The sequence below is a fragment of the Pteronotus mesoamericanus genome, unplaced genomic scaffold (assembly GCF_021234165.1).
Source record: "Pteronotus mesoamericanus isolate MK-2021 breed Mesoamerican mustached bat unplaced genomic scaffold, CSHL_Meso_final contig_181, whole genome shotgun sequence".
Lineage (NCBI taxonomy): Eukaryota > Metazoa > Chordata > Mammalia > Chiroptera > Mormoopidae > Pteronotus > Pteronotus mesoamericanus.
In genome coordinates this window covers 2,304,517-2,321,446 of record NW_026555077.1, presented here as the reverse complement: position 1 = coordinate 2,321,446, position 16,930 = coordinate 2,304,517, and the positions used below count along the sequence as shown (strand labels likewise).

General features: G+C 36.5%; 1 protein-coding gene across 1 annotated transcript in view; it reads right to left on the bottom strand.

The window, feature by feature from the left end:
* The window catches only part of TNNI3K (TNNI3 interacting kinase), a 294,113-nt gene that overhangs the window by 84,463 nt on the left and 192,720 nt on the right, over positions 1-16,930 (bottom strand). The window contains exons 18-20 of the mRNA XM_054566852.1: positions 16,554-16,606; positions 16,178-16,230; positions 12,334-12,466 (exon numbers count right to left, since the gene is read on the bottom strand). Of these exons, the coding sequence (XP_054422827.1) occupies positions 12,334-12,466; positions 16,178-16,230; positions 16,554-16,606 (239 nt within the window). The remainder of the gene's footprint in view (positions 1-12,333; positions 12,467-16,177; positions 16,231-16,553; positions 16,607-16,930) is intronic.

Sequence of the window (16,930 nt, the reverse complement as noted above, 5' to 3'; positions counted from 1 at the left end):
CTTCCTTATATATCAAATCATTGATTTGAATCCTGGCTTCCTTCCCTTCACTGTTGGTTTCCTGTGGATTTTTCCTTATTTCACTTAGTGTAAACTTCATTTCTTTCTTTATGGCATTGCCATACTCGATGAGTTCTTTGAGCACTCTGATCACCAGTGTTTTGAACTCTGTATCTGATAGGTTGGCTATCTCTGTTTCATTTAGTTCTCTTTCTGGGGCTTTGTTCTGTTCTTTCATTTGGGCCATATTTCTTTGTCTCCTCATTTTGGCAGCCTCCCAGTGTTTGCTTTTGTGTATTAGGTACAGCTGCTTTGACTCCCTGTCTTAGTAGTGTGGCCTAGTGTAGAAAAGGCACTTGTAAATTTTGTGGGGGCAGAGCTGTAGGTAATTGTCAGGGCAGGGCATCCTGCTTCACCACTTTGTGGCTCTGTGGAGGTAGGGCTCAGGGAGGGGACAGTACTGCTGCCTGGCTTCTGGAGGTTTGCCTGGCACTTACCCCATTTCCAGTCACTCTATCCATTCCCTGTTTGCAAGTGGCACCCTTCCAGTTGTTTCCCTGGTGCTAAATCCCAGAGTGGGTGGGTTTCTGTGTGATCTAAGACTGTGTGAGCTCTTTATGAGGAGTCTCCTGAAAATCCAGCAGTTTCTTCTTCTGTCCCAACCCCCACTGGTTTTTATAGCCAGGAGTTATGGGGATTTATCTTCCTGGCGCTGGAACCCTGGGCTGTGCTATGTGACCTGAAGCTGGGATTGTTTGCTTCCAAGGTAGCTCCCCCAATTTTTATCTACCGCATATGAGTGTGGGACTGCCCATTCTGCCACTGTACCACCTCTCAGCTCCATACCACTTCTCAGCTCTCTGCCCATCTGCTTATCTCAGCCCCTTGTACTGGTTTGGATGAATGTGGCTTCTTTAAATCCTTGATTGTCAGACTTCCACACAGTTCAATTTTCTGACAGTTCTGGGTGTTATTTGTTTTGAGGTTTAGTTATAATTCTCTCTGTGGTTGCGCAAGGAGGTGAAGTGTGTCTACCTGCACCTCCATTTTAACTGGAACTTTTTGCAGTGTTGAAAATATTATTCTGTGCTGTTCAATATGGTAGGATATGGCTGTTAGTTACTTTTAAAATATGGCTAGTATAACTGAGAAGCTGAAATTTTAATTTTATGTAATTTCAATTAATATAAATTTCAATTTAAATAGCTAGGTGTGTGTCTAGTGGCTGCCATATTGGGCAGCAGAGTTCTAGAGCATCGTTGTCTCCCTTTCCCTTTATCCTCAAAGACAGTCGAATTAAACACAGTTTTTTGACTCAGCCTCAAGGGTCTACATGACACTGGTGTCAATTTGTAGTTTCAAGTTCATCATTGTTTATCAAAACTTTATCAAGAAAAGAAAGGCAATGAATAAAGATTGTCAGTGTTGTCTCTCAAAAAAGGCCAGTGAACAACAGACTAGCATTCAAAATAATATGAGATAAACTTCATTTATTCATGTGACAAAATGTATTGAACATTCTATTTGAATGACAATAAGCTAAGAAAAAAATAAGTGTTATGCTTTTTAATAAAATATGGTAAATAAATGCATAATTAATAAAGAAATGAATTACTGGATTTTTCTCTGCTTTTTATGTTTCAATTGTGAAATGTGATTTTTTTTCCAAGAATACTCTTCTCTACCCTCTTTCTTGCATTACATCTACTGCCACTTAGGTCATAGTTTGGATGAACTCTTTCTGGGTGTCCTTCCTATGTCCTGCCCCAGCACCCATTACTACGATAGCATACAATGTTTTATACTTAATTAGCTATTTAATTGCTTGCCTCTGCAAATGAATCACAAGTTCCTTGAGGTCAGTGACTGGCTTTTCACCACTGTATCCCCTGTGCTTACCACAGTGACAGGCAATTAGTAGGCATTTAAAAGATATGCACTGAATGAATCAATAAATGAGATAGCTTACAATAAGACTTCACTGGAAATAATATAGATTGTAGTATATAGGACTCAGTAAGCAGTATTTATATAAACAAGTAAAGATGATGGATTAATGCCAATTAATATCTTGTTCATTATTATGTTTTCAGAACAGAGAATAATTCCTATTCATCAAGAAACATTACAGAATGAATATAATGTTTAGTTTAATATTAACTTACAATATAATTAGGTCAATCATTGCGATCTGGTGGCATATGTAGTACATAATACTATCTTTTGTTTAAAGCCTTTGGGAGGGGCTTCAATAAACTGAAGCAGTATGAGTTTTAAGAAATGCCTTTAACAAGGAAATCTGGAGGCTTTATTTCCAGTCTGGCTTTACTTTTAACTTTCTGGGAGATCCTCATTAAACTAATTTGCCTTTGTGAGTACTAACTTCTCTAAATTTAAAGATGAAACAATGAGGATATAGTGTTAGGGTGACAAGCATGGGCTTTGGGGACAGGGAACCATGCATTTAAGTCTGGGCTATACTTCTCATTAGCATGTGACATTGAGCATATATATCTTACCCTGATAGGACCCAAACCACTGGTTATTTTTAGAATTAAAAGAGACAGAGTACTTAGGGCATTTGGCACATTGTAGATGACATATAAATGTTATCTGTTGCTGTTACTATAATTGTTATCTACATATCTAAGGGTTTTTCTAATTCCTTTTAGTCTGAACCTAGAGAACTAGATATCAAAAACACTGTTGTATATTATCTGTTCTGTCTAGACCAGAAATCTTAGCTCCTTTAGAGGTTTCCTTTGGGTATGAATACCAAGTAAAACATTGCACTGAGTTACTGGGAATTACAAGGCTACAAACCATCTCATCTATCATCATCCCCCTCATAATGCAATATGGCCATTGTGAAGAGGATGACTATGCAGTTCTCCAGGAAGAACTTAATTAGCTATACATTGTTTATGGATATATTGGTACTAGATTCTGAATTCCTAAATTAATCTATCACTTATTCTCTTATGTTTTATAAAACTGAATCTAAGCATTCATATAAAAAAGAGAACAATAAAGTACCATTTTTTGTTTGTAAGTTTTGACTAAGATAAAATTGCCAGAATGTGTTTTTTTTCCAGCTTTGATTGTGTGTATGTGTGTTCTAAAAAAACACAATTGATTCTACTTCATTGTTTTTAATAGGCAGGGCTGTGGTGAAACAAAGCAAATTCATTCTACCATCTCAGCAAGAGCGAAGACATTCTTTGTTAAACTGACACTTTTCGGTAATGTATCACCAGAGCATATAGCATCTGAGAGAGACCATGAGATTGCAATCTTGAGATTGTACTAAGAATGGCTTAATTTTTTTTAAACCACGTCCCATTCTCATTACAGACTGTCAGAAGAATAGATTAATTTGTACCATTGTCTGTTCTCATTGCAATCTTTGTCAGTGTAATGAAGTATCGGAATGTTAATATCAGCTATATTCATAGAAATATCACCATCCATTGGACCGATTTGATCTCTTCAGTGATCTGTGTAGTTGTTGGCTGGCTCCACTTTTTTCCGTGAAAAACCAATAAGAGTTAGTGCAGCAAACATAAGATTTCAGAACTTTAGCTCACTCCTATTTTCCTATCACTTGTCAAAGCGCAGTCTCCATCATTGATGGGCTTATGCCCTTGGAGGGTATTATATGCGGATGTTTTATGATTCTAATCATATATGGAGGAGATCATAATCATTTAATACTTAGGTAAGGGTAGCAAATGGCTACAGATTTGAGACCCATGACTTCACTGTGTTCATTATATGTACTTTAAATCATATTTTTAAAAGCCATATGTGAGACATCAAAATGTCTGCAAGCCATATTTGGTTCCTGGACTGCAGTTTGCAACTCTGAGTTAACGTCTCAATATGTAGTCTCACCCAAATCTGGCTAGAATAAGTTGGCAGTTGTTCTTAATTTGCTGTCACATCTCAGACTTAGGGCCTGGCATTAAGGAATCCTAGGGCACAGAGTCCAGTCTCCTTGTGAAACCAGCTGGCACCACACAAGAAAACAAGAGGCTCTCTTTTTTGGCCCCAAACTATAATCTGAAAGTGATCCACGAAACTGGTTATCTGCTCCTAAGAAAATGGGTTGGATAAAATGTATATTGATGGATTAATTCATCCCAGATTTCTTCGTTAGTTTTTCATGATACATCAGAGGTGACAGGCCCAGGAGAGAGATGAAATTGTGGAAGCAGGTGTTGGTTTATTTCTCTGACATGTATCCAGGACAGCTCTTGTTTGCCAGGTCATACACACCAGCTCCTTTTTCATCTTGCCTGGTTCTTCCCTCTCTGCTTGGCTTCACACCTTGGCTCCTTCTCCTAATCTAATCATTCCTCTCTCAAATCTGTTATCTTCCTATATCCATCATCCTACTGCTGGTTATACCAGAAGCCTAAAAGTCATCCTTGACTTTTTCTCCCTTGTGTTCCCACCTCAATCCATCAGCAAGTCCTATTAAAATCTCCTAAAGCCAACCACTCCTTTCTCTTCCAAAGCCACTTCCCTAGTTAAGGTTTTATACATTCTCTTCTTGATTCCCTAGTTTCCTTGCCTCTATTTTGAATCTTTCCAATCCAGCTTTTGCTTTATAGCAAGAGGAAACATTTTTAAAATAACGTAGAGTTGTACTATTGCTCTACTTAAAATCCTGCAGTGACTTGCCTTGTATCGTTGACACACAAGGCCCTTCCACCATCTGGTACTAGTTTTACATTTGCAGCATGTGTCTTGCTACTAATCCTTTGTATTTTTTTTATTTATACCTACTGAATTATTTGTGTCTCTCTCATACATGTGTAACTTGCCCATATTGTTTTCTACTGGGACACCTTCTCTATCTCCCTGCTATTTACCTATTTAATCAGTACTCACCTTTTAAAGATGTAGTTCAGGTATCATCTGCTCTAAGAATCTTTCCCTGATATCCTTTCCTGCCACTTGTCTGGGCAGGAGGCTCCTCCAGGGAGAATCTGAGCACTCTGTGCTTCCATCTGGTTGGGACTCACTCTGCTGATTGCACCTTTCTCACTCCCTCTTTGCATTATGAGGGCTTGGGCAATGCCTTATTCCTTGTTGTTTCCCTCTTAGTCTAGCATCGTCTAACCATAGGAGCCCTTAATGATGGTGTAAAAATATTCATAATAATAATTGTTAATATTTATTTACTGAGTGTTTACTAATGAAAGCCACCATTTCAGCCCTTAAAGATAGGTCTTATTATTACCCTCATGTTAAAAAGAAAGAAACTGAAGTACTGAAGTATAGCTTGGGTAAGTAGCTTGATAAGGTCACAAGACTTATGCTCTTACACATTATGCAAATTTCCTTTAGCCCATACACTGTTAGCTTGAAAAATGTTTCCTTAAAAATTGAGCTAATTGCCAACATTTTAAAAATCTTTAGATTTAAGAAAACAAAGAGAAATTAGTTGATATGGTAACAGTGAGCAGGCATCCCTATGTTCCTTCATGACATTGTTTGGCTGGAGCTTTGCAGCAATGATCTCATTGAGTCAGAGCCAGTGATTTCATTGTGCTGGGTAGAACATTTCTCTGCTTCTGCTAACCCTGTGGGCATAGTTCTTTCTAAACCTGAAATTTTAGGGTTAATTTGAAGATATGCTGTGCAAAAGAGACCTTGATTTCAAGTTCTTCTGAATGCACACCGATTATTTGCATAAGAGTCAATGCTAATATTTGTGTTCTATTTTTATATTTCTCCCAGGAGACAGGATTCTGCTAAATCCAGGAGGGTGAGCCATGTGTAGTGTTGCTATTACTGCAATTGATAATGCTGCCCCATATAGTAGTCATGGATTTGTTCCTTATTGTAAATTGCTAATATGTAGCTTATATTGAATCTGATGGTTCACATGATTTATTGCTAAACATATGCTAGACTGCCTAACCACTGCAATGATATTAACGGTCTCATTTTTTGATGCATGGTCACTGTCCAACTTTAAAAAATTCAGCATCTATCATAAACAAACTCTCCAATAAAGTAGTATAAATTATAATATGTGGGATATTGGAATCAAGCTATTTTTAGGCAAGACTTTTAACTGTTCTATTATGTAATATTCTCTCTCCCAAGATAGTAAATTTTTCTTTGGACACATGAGCGAGGGGATCTTCATCTCTTTGAAATATTCATTTTAAAATTTGTAAAGTGTAACAGAGTAAACAGCAAAACTGTATGAGGGAGATATAAATACTATAATAAATGATGACTTTGGGCATGGAAGAGACCGAACTTAACTCAATATTGGAGAATTAGGGAAGATGTTTTTGGAAGAAGTAATATTTAGGACCTAAAAGTAAATTGCAGTTAATATGATAAAAAGTGGGGAAGAGCATCTCTGACATTTGTAAAGACATGCGGCAAGTTGAGGAAATGAAATAGTTTCCTGTGGCTGGAACATAGATGAGAGGCTGCAGGTGGCAAAAGGTAGACCTGGGGAGGAAAGCAAGACCATCATTGTGGGGCACTTTGTAGATTGTTGTGAGAAATTTTGTTTTTATCTTAAGAGAAAAGAAAAAAAATAGAGATTTTAAGTAAGGAAAGCTAGATGACCAAATTTGATTTTTTAGAAAGCTATAGAATGGTAAAAAAAAAAAATGAAGGTGAACAAAAGTGGAGGCTTGGATACCATTTATGGTACTGTGCTGTGTTCTGCATGGGAAATAAGAAAGTAGTAGTGATGAGGGCAATAAGTATATAGATTTGAGATATGTAGAAAGTGAGGCTGAAAATAAAAGTGAAAAAACAAAGAAAGGAAAGAGGAAAGGAAGGGAGGACAACAGAAAGAAAAGGAGGAAAGAGAAGAGTCAAGATAACTTGAAGTGCCTCTATGGGCTTCCTGGAGAATGAGAGTTCCACTCAAGTATAGAATCATAGGAAACCTTGACAGTATTTTACAGTTTGCCCTTGTCTTTCATCTTAGAGTTGCAGAGTTTTCAGTTCACAAAGTTCAGTTACAGACATGATCTCATTTAATACTCACAGCAATTTTTGTGGAGTCATCATTAACTGCATTTACTGAAGAAATGGCTGGCAAAAGGGCAACATATTAAAGGAAGCCAAAGAAGGCCGAGTGACTGGAGCATGAAAAGTTAAATGATACAAGCAAGGTTAGAGATATAGAACCATGGAGAGTCTTGTAGGGAATATTAAAAATTTTGAGATTTAATTTTAAGAACATGAGTAGTCATAGGATAATTTTAAAAATGGTGGCATAATCAAATTTATGTTTTTAAATATCATTTCAGTGGATGTGTAGAGGCAGAAGAAGAAGGGGAAACAAGAATAAAAGGAAAACAGTCAAATTATGCAGTAATTTGATAAAGGTGGCAATTTAAACTAGGATGGTGGTTGATAACCCTTCAAGAAGTAGGTAGATTTGAGAAAAATATCTCACTGCTCTACTCAGTATTGCACTGGAGGTCCTTGCCTGTGTAAGAGGCAAGAAAAAGAAAGAAAATAAAATTTTTTTTTATTCACAGATGACCTAATCAAGTATGTGGAAAATTGTAAAGAATGTACAAAAATGTGACTTGACCTAAGTTAATTTACCAAATTTGTAGGGTACTGCATTGTTATTTAAAATTAATTTTATCTCTATACTGGGAAAGAGCCATTGGAAAATGACATTTAAAAGTAGCATTTATAATAACATCAATAAACACATACATAGAAATAAGTCGAAAAATATGTGTGAGACTGTATGATGTAAACTAAAAAATGCTGATGACAGAAATTTAAAGAAGACCTAAATGAATGGAGAGATACACTACGTTTATTATTTAGACTATTCAATATGTTTAAGTTGTTGATTTTTCTCAAATTGATTGACAGATTCAACACAACCCAATCAAAATTCCATGTTCTCTCTCTCTTTTTTCTTCTTTTGGTAGACATAGAAAGCCGATTCTAAAATGTATATGAAAAAGCAAAAACCCTAGACTTAACCAAAGCAATTTTAACAAAGAAGAGTGAAGTTGGAGGATTCATGTTTCATTTCAAGACTTACTATAATTTATAAATAGTCTGATAGTGGTATAAGGGTAGACATATCTATGGGACAAAATAGAGTCCAGAAACAGGTACATAGAGATCTCTGGTCAATTGATTTTTAACAAAGGTACAAAAATAATTTAATGGAGACAGTTTTTCAACTCATCATGCTGAGAATATTGGAAATCTATTTAAAAAACCAATAAATTAACAAAAGAATAATAAACTCAACCCACACCTAGTATAATTTTTTAAAAACTCAACTCAATCCTACAAATATAGAATTTAAACCTCTGAGTCTCCTATAAGAAAATATAGGAGGAAATCTCTTTTTAAATTTAAATATATTTTATTGATTATGCTATTACAGTTTTCCCATTTTTTCTCTCCTCTATCCCTTTCTGCCTTCCACTCTTCTCCCTCTAGCATTCTGCACCCTCCTTACTTCATGTCCATGGGTCATACATATAAGTTCTTTGGCGTCTCCATTTTCAATACTATTCTTAACCCCCCTGTTTATTTCTGTACTTACCAATTATGCTTCTTATTCCCTGCACCTGTTCCATCATTCTGCCCTCCTCCTCCCTGCTGATAACTCCCCATGTGATCTCCATTTCTGTGATTCTATTCCTGTTCTAGTTGTTCCTTTGTTTGTTTTTGTTTTTGTTTTTCAGGTTCAGGTGCCGATAGTTGTGCATTTGTTGTCATTATACTGTTCATAGTTTTGATCCTCTTTTTTTCCTTAGATAAGTCCCTTAAACATTTCATATAAGTGTGATGATGAACTCCTTTAACTTTATCTTATCTGGAAAGGACTTTATCTGACCTCCTATTCTAAATGATACAGTAATCTTGGATGAAGGTCCTTGTCTTTCATGATTTTGAACACTTCATTCCAGCCCCATCTTGCCTGCAAGGTTTCTTTTGAGAAATGAGCTGATAGTATTATGGGAACTCCTTTGTAGGTATCTCTCTCCTTTTGTTGCTTTTAAGACTCTCTCCTCATCTTTAATCTTGGGTAATTTAATTATTATGTGTCTTGTTGTGGTCCTGCTTGGGTCTAACTTCTTTGGGATTCTCTGAGCTTCCTGGACTTGCATGTCTATTTCCTTGGCCATGTTGGGGAAGTTTTCCTTCATTATTTTTTCAAATAAGTTTTCAATTTCTTGCTCTTCCTCTTCTTCTTCTGGCATCCCTATAATTCAGATGTTGGAATGTTTAAAGTTGTACCAAATGTTCCTAAGCCTCTCCTCATTTTTTTGAATTCTTATTTCTTCATTCTGTTCTGGTTGAATGTTTATTTCTTCCTTCTGCTCCAAATTGTTGATTTGAGTCCCAGTTTCCTTCCCTTCACTGTTGGTTCCTGTATATTTTCCTTTTTTTGCACTTTGTATATCTTTCACTGCTTCCTTTATTTTGTGTCCATAATCAATTATTTCTGTGAGCATCCTGATTACCAGTGTTTTAAACTCTGCACCTGATAGGCTGGTTATTTCCTCATCACTTAGTTCTTCTGGAGTTTTGATCTGCCCTTTCATTTGGACCATATTTCTTTGTCTCAGTGCACCTGTTATGTTGTAAAGGGTGGAGCCTTAGGTATTCACCAGGGTAGGGCAACCTACTTCACTGCATTGTGGTGCTGTATATGGGAGAGGGGTCAGAGAGAGAACAATACAGCTTGCTGGGCTATTACCCTGCTTTCAGTCACTTCCCCCAGTATCCACAAGGGAACTGTGACTTTCTGGTGCTGATTCCTGAGTAGATGCGTTTATGTATGTTCTAGGACCCCGTGGGCCCCTCCAATGGACTTTCCTGTGAGACAGTCAGAAAATGTCATAGGAAATCTTTGTGACCTTGGATGAGGCAAGAATATTTCAGTTAGGATACACAAAAAATTTGATTTTAAAGTTTTATTATGTGCTTTATTGAAATTAAAAACTTCTGTTTGAAAGACATCTTTAAGAAAATGGAAAGGCAAGTCACAGACTAGAGAAAAATACTTGCAAAACACATAGCAGATGAAAGACTCCTACCTGGAATCTAAGAATCCTTACAACTAAATAATAAAGGCAATTTGAACAAAACATTTACTGAAGAAAGAGATGTGAACAGTGAATGAACACATAAAAAGAGTATCAACATCATGAGTTATTAGAGAAATATAAAATGATACTATAATGATATAGTATTATACACTTACTCTAGTGACTAAAATTTTCTTTTAAATAGATAATGAAAAGGTACTGGCAAGAATATGGAGCAGGTGAAATTCTAATTCCTTGCTGTTGAGAATCCATCATGGTACAAACACCTTGGAAAAACTCTTAACCCTAAGTTCTCTTAGGTGTTTATCTAAGAATAATGAACACACCCATTCAAAGACTTGAGTTGTTTTTAGTAATTATAGTCATAATAGTCCCAAAGTGAGAATAACTCAAATGATCATCAACTTGTCAATGCATAATGAAATTTAGGTACATTTACACAATGGAACACACAGGAATGAAAAATAATTAATTACTGATGAATGCAACAACATAATTCCACTATATGACATTCTGTAAAATGCAAACATATAGGCACAAGAATGAGTTTAGTGGTTGCCAGGGGTTAGAGGTAAGAAAAGTGGACTAACTCCAAAAAGGCAGCAGGGAACTTTCTGGAGTGATAGAAAGGCACGATATTGTGATTGCATTTATGGATATACAACTGTACAATTTATTAAAACATTGATCTGTAAACCTAAAATTACAAATTCTACTGTAATAAGTTATACTTTAATAAATTTTATTTATTTAAAAATTATGCAGTATAAATGATAAAGATGGCAGCTTAAGCTAGGTTGGTGGTGGATTGGAGTAAGCAGTGAATAGATCCGAGATGTGTTAGAGCTTGAAGTCAATAGAATAGGGTGAATGGACTGACAAAGAAGATGAGAGGAAGGAAAATTTCTCTTTCTTATGAAAAGTGCCACAATATGCCTAGAATTATTGGATTTTTTAGTATTATTAGATTTTTTAATATAGTCATTGGTCTTAATCAAAATGAAAGTTCTAAAGGGTAGAGAGATAGCAGCATGTGAGAGCAAGACATTACAAATGACAATGTTGGTCCAGTTCAAAATAGAGTTCTTGTATCCCTGCTATAGTAATGACTAAATCTCATCATTTAAATTTAAAACATGAAAAGTATATACAGAGAGATTAAGGCAATTAAATAATCATTGTACTCAATAACTATGTACAGACCATATAATTTGTGAAAAGCTCCATTAGACACTATGCAGAATGTAATTAAAGACCATAGTGTTTTAGGGGAAAAGATACCTTAAAAAGAAGATATGAAATGTGACTTTTGTCTTCACATGAATACTAATCATTACTGTGATCCTGGATAAGACTTTTAACTTATGAGTATACACGTTTGTAAAATTTGTTCTTCCCAAAGATCACTTTTGACTTTATTCTTCTAATAGGTCATGGTAGGGTAGCCACTAGGAGCTTACAGTATGATTTATTTACAGTTTATGATTTAATTTGAAAACAACTTTTCATGCATACTTGGCTTTGGGGATGCAAAATCCTTAAGAACCTTCCAGCCTAATGATGGACACAAGTAAGTAAACAATGTGACAAGACATGAGGAAACCCAAATAAAATGAAGAAAAAGATGCAAATAAAGTTTACTTCAAACCTCAAATCCTGAGATTAAATTCCTTACCTCCACCATCTACCTGTGCATAGAGTGTAATGTATATTATGAACAATATTAGGCTCACTCACAAAGCCCCATTTTTGAAACATAGCCACATATGCAACACAAAATTCTTAGGAAAAATAATTCTCTTTTGTATAATGTGAAACAAGAAGAAAGCAGTCATGACAAGCTATTTTTATGTGTTGCTACTTTCAGCTCACCCCTCTATATACGCTAAAAAAGACACTTCTATAATCTAATATCAAAAGATAAGTATTGCACTGTCCACATTACTTGTACCTACATGTCACATGGCCAGTCATGTGCTTGTTTGATTAACAACAGATAAATCAAAACCCTAAGCTTTACTCTAATATACCTATACTTTTATGTGTCAATGTCTAAAATCACAGAGTTAGGTCATTAAGTTTCTTGGATTGGGCACATACCCTAAAACAACTTGAGATTGTTTACTTATCTCTCATCTTGCCATCCCACCAAGAATAATCATTTTGGGTAAAAAAATAAAGTTTCTTGAAGTTGTACAAGTGCACAGAACTAAGGGGAACAGAGCACTTTAATTACAGCATGGCTTACCTGGCTTGAGGTGAGCAAATGGAATTTCACCTGTGAGAAGTTCCCACAAACAGAGAGCGTAGCTGAAGACATCAGCTTTGATAGTATAGCGTGTGCACTGGGTGAACACTTCAGGAGCCATCCAGCGGAGGTTCTGTGTGTCGAGAAAATCCACAAGTCATTTATTTACCACGTTGTTGAGTTCTTTTGCTGCAGAACAGTGTTCTTGTTAGTGAGGATCTGTTAAGTGTTCTTTCAATATTCTCAAAAAACATAAATGTGAAATAATATCAATACTGACCTCAATTTGTGCGTAAATTGGTGTGTTTACACATGAATTATGTGCTTACTGTTGCTTAGTTTTTCAGAGGGCATTTTTTTAGTCATTGGAAGATGATGAAATCCATAATTTTTCCAAGAATATTGCAGTAATAGTAATCATGTTTCCCTGTCTCTTATGAGATGATACTTACAACAAGTGGTTTTTTGGTTTGTTTGTTTATCTCTGAGCATCTTTTCCCTAGGAGCTCTGTAAGTTTATGAATAGCTAGCCATGGGTTTATCCAGGAAATCTATGTTTCCCTGGGAGTGAATCTACACACTGTGGGAGGTATCCTCCCTCCTTTAGATCTTCAGGTTGTAATTTAGGAAATCACTAAATCAGGCCCATAAAGAGTGCTGTCATGACTGAGACAAAGGACCTTCAGGGAGTTCTCAGAATGTACCTACCAAGTCGATTTCTCACTCGCAGGATCAAGTCTCCTAGATGTCCTTTGTTTGCCCCGACATGTTATTTCTGAAGGCTACTTGTGCAATAAACCAGGAAAAAAGCCCATGAACTGTTACAATTACATTTTTCTGCACCAAGTTCTGCCCTCATATTTAGATGGCATTAGTTAAATTTTTTCTTGTAATTATATATTTTTCAGTTTTAAGTATGTCTCCATTCTGAAATGCAAATACATAAATTTGGTTTATTTGTGATTTAGGATAAAGCACTAGATTTTGAATTAGAAGATGAACATTTTATAAGAGATTTGGCTCTACCAGTACTTGGGCAGCTCTGGGCAAGTCTACATTCTTTCAGGAATTTAGATTCCTCAAGGGCAAACAGGAGGAAAACTTTAGAGCTTTAAAACATCATGGCTCCGGAATCACATCAATGACCTTTGCTAAACATCTGCTTTCTTTGTATTTCCACTGAAGGAAACCAGTACATATTCCTACCGAAATTCCATGTGTAGTGCTGGCTGCTTGTAATTCCTTTGAAGTGTCTACCTTATTTTGAAATCATGCATAATTATAGCTTTCCAAGAATATCTTTATTCTGATTATGGTGCTCACATGCAATTCTTCCACATGAGCTTTCACATTCCAAATAGCCTCCATTTATATAGCAGACTATGTGTCACAACATTGCATAAGTGGGAGTAGGCATACAGTATGCTCAGTTTTTTACAGGAGGGTAATAGAGTAATTAGCAAACCTATATAAGGCCATATAACTGGTAAGAAACAAAATAGCCTTCAAAATAAATTTAGAGTAGTGTTGTGCTTGAAGACAAGGGTGCATGATAAAAAAATGTAACTTGCTGTTGGTGAAATGCAATGCAATGCAATTCCATTCCATGAAAGTTTATTTAGTCAGAGAGGCTAAACTGGCTGCATTTTAGAATCACCTGGGGGAAATTTTAAAAGCTACAGGTACCTACATCAACTGTAAGATAACAAATCAGAATTTCTGGGAATTGGATTTGGGTAGTATACTTTTGAAAAGTTTGCCAAGTGATTTAAATGTGCAACCAGGGTTGAGAACTACTGATCTAGCTATCGCTATGTTCCAGATACTAGATGAAGTCCGTGTTTTGTCAAAGAGGACACACTCTTCATACCACCCTGAGCTCATTTCCTACCATCCTCCTCCTTGCTTACTTCACTCAAGTCACTCTGGCTTGAACACACAGAGACCTCTCCTGCCTCAATGCCTTTGCACTTACTGTTTCCCCTGTCTGCACTGCTCTTACCCCCATGCGCATTACTCCCACATCAGGTCTTTGACAGAAAGTGATCTTTCTCTCTCACCTCATCACTCTCTATTAATACATGCTGCTTTGGTTTTTCTTTATAACACTTATCAGCCCTTATTATGTTATCTTGTTTCGGGGTCTACCTTCTTCTAGTGGAATCTTAGTTACATAAGACAAGAACTTTACTTTGTTCACTACAATGTAATATCCCCAGTTTCTAAATAAATGGCTGGCAGCTAGAAGGTGTTCCATAAATATTTGTTGAACAAGTGAGTAAAATCTAACTGGGGAAACCAACATGTATAACCCTATTTGTATACAACATGGTCCATGATGTTTTTCCTGCCTTTCTCTCTAACTCTCCCTTTTTGTTTCTCACACAGTACATGCCAACAATGCCAGACTTCCTCAGGGAAGAAGGTGGGGAGGTCTCTTCCTCCCCTTATGTCTTTGCTCACACTGTCGTTGACTCCCTTCTGTTTCTCCCGCAACTGACTTACATTGTTTCGTCCCACCTGAGCTCCCATGACTCTCCGTCATACCTTGTCACTGAACCTCCTCGCTGCTTTAAATCCACATTACCATTTTCCTCACTAGAAAATGAGCTCCTTGAGATTAAGGACTAAGCTTTTATTCATTCACATTTTGCATTGCTGGCCCTTTGCACAATGCCTGACATGGGGTAGGCCTTCAATGTTTGCTGAATGAATAAAAATGCAAACCAGTAGTGCAAGGTGCTACAAAAGAACAGAGAATAAAGTGGATGGGAAGAAGGCAGTGGGGTGGGCAGGTTATTAAAACAGATGCAATTTCCTGGTCCTTGTAAGAAAAGTGGACTTCCTCCAGGCGGAGTGCAGTGAATAAACACCACACTGGCAGAGTCATGGGGGCGTGAAAGTGAATGGCACATCTGAGGGATGGCTTGTGTGCTGGGGCACAGGGAAGTCAAGAGTGTGTGTCATGGGACAGGTCACAGAGGTGTCTGGGGCCAGACTGGGGAGGGTAGGAGGCTGCCAGGCACAGGAATTTGGATTTTGGCCCGTGGGCAGTGGGCATTGTTGATGGTTTACAGGAGGATGTAAATTCTCAAAACACAACATCTGGCTGATTTTGCCAAGAATGAACTGGAAGAGAGGACTGGAGTTAGAAGCCTATTGCAATAACCCAGGAAAGAGATTACGAGGACTTGAACTGAGGCAGTGGAAGATGAGAAGATAGGATGAACTTAGGAAGAAAAAGAAACAATCAGAAAAAGTGATTGAGTATAATGTGTCAGTGGAAGAAGGAAAAGGGAGGAATGAAAAATTACCCCAAACTTGGGTAATTAAATAACACAGGTAGTCCAGAAGGAGAAGTGTACATTTTGGGGAGAGGATGGGAGTGAACAAGAAGGCAGGTAATGAATTTAATTGCTGATATTTTGAGTACAATTATACTTGCTTCAGATGTTATAACTTACACTATTTTACTTAAACAAAGTGGAAGATGAGTTGTTAATAGATGCTGATGAACTACCAATTTCATAGTGCGTTATCTATTAAGTGTTAACTATAGGACTTAAGGATCCATGCCTGCCATGTACTTTTCAGTTACATTTGAAACAAATTCGGTATTATTTTATCCATAACATTTCCCAAATATATATCTAATCTCTTTCTCGGGGAGAGCCTTGAAATAGTTCTTTTGAGGGCTTTTTGAAAATAAAAGCATAAAACATTATCCCGCCCCTGGGACAATGACATTTCTTCCATTTAAAGCTGTTCTCATCACTCTTCCTCTCATGCTGAGTTTACACATTTTAATTGTTTCATAATTATAAGGAACAAAGCAGCAGCAAACCCCAGGTTGTTTTGTCATGTTGTCTTCATCCAGAGACTGTAGAAATCTAGATTCTGAAGGAAACAAAACAAATCCAAGTCAAAGGAAATATCTTAAACCAAGGTCAAAGATTGCAGCTAACATTCTGAAACCCTAAGAAACCTTTATCTTCTTTAAATTCTCAGTTCCTTTCTTTTAGCTGAGGATATCAAAGGGGGAAAACTAAAAATAAATGATATACTTTTTAAAAAATCAGGGCCATTAAGATTTTAATGACTTAGAGAAGTAGATTTATCAGGTGAAATCTGTTTTAATATTTGTCATACAATATTAGGCATGAACTAGGAAGGAAGAAAGAAACTGATATTATTTGGTGTATTATTCCTGGAACTCTCACCTCCAAAATCTGCCACCACGGCATGTCCATCTTCATAGAGAAGAATGTTGTGACTGTGCAAAAAAAAAAAAAAAAAAAAAAAAAGGCAGACTTTGAGCAAACTTTATTTCCTAATCTCATTGACCCTTCAAGGAAAAGGACAACAGTCATCTTTTGTTTACACTCTAATCTAAACTAGCCCCAATGGCTAAGAGAAATACCAGACTCTGATTTTCATAGATTCCTTAATTCAAAAGGAATGTTTAAAAACTGTGATCATTTTATATTTGACTTTGAAAGTATACAAAGTAACCTACTGTAAATAAATTCCCTAAAGTTGCCCAAAGACTAATTAGCTGAAGATCAGATTTTTAGCACCTTGGAGCTCATTTGTTAAT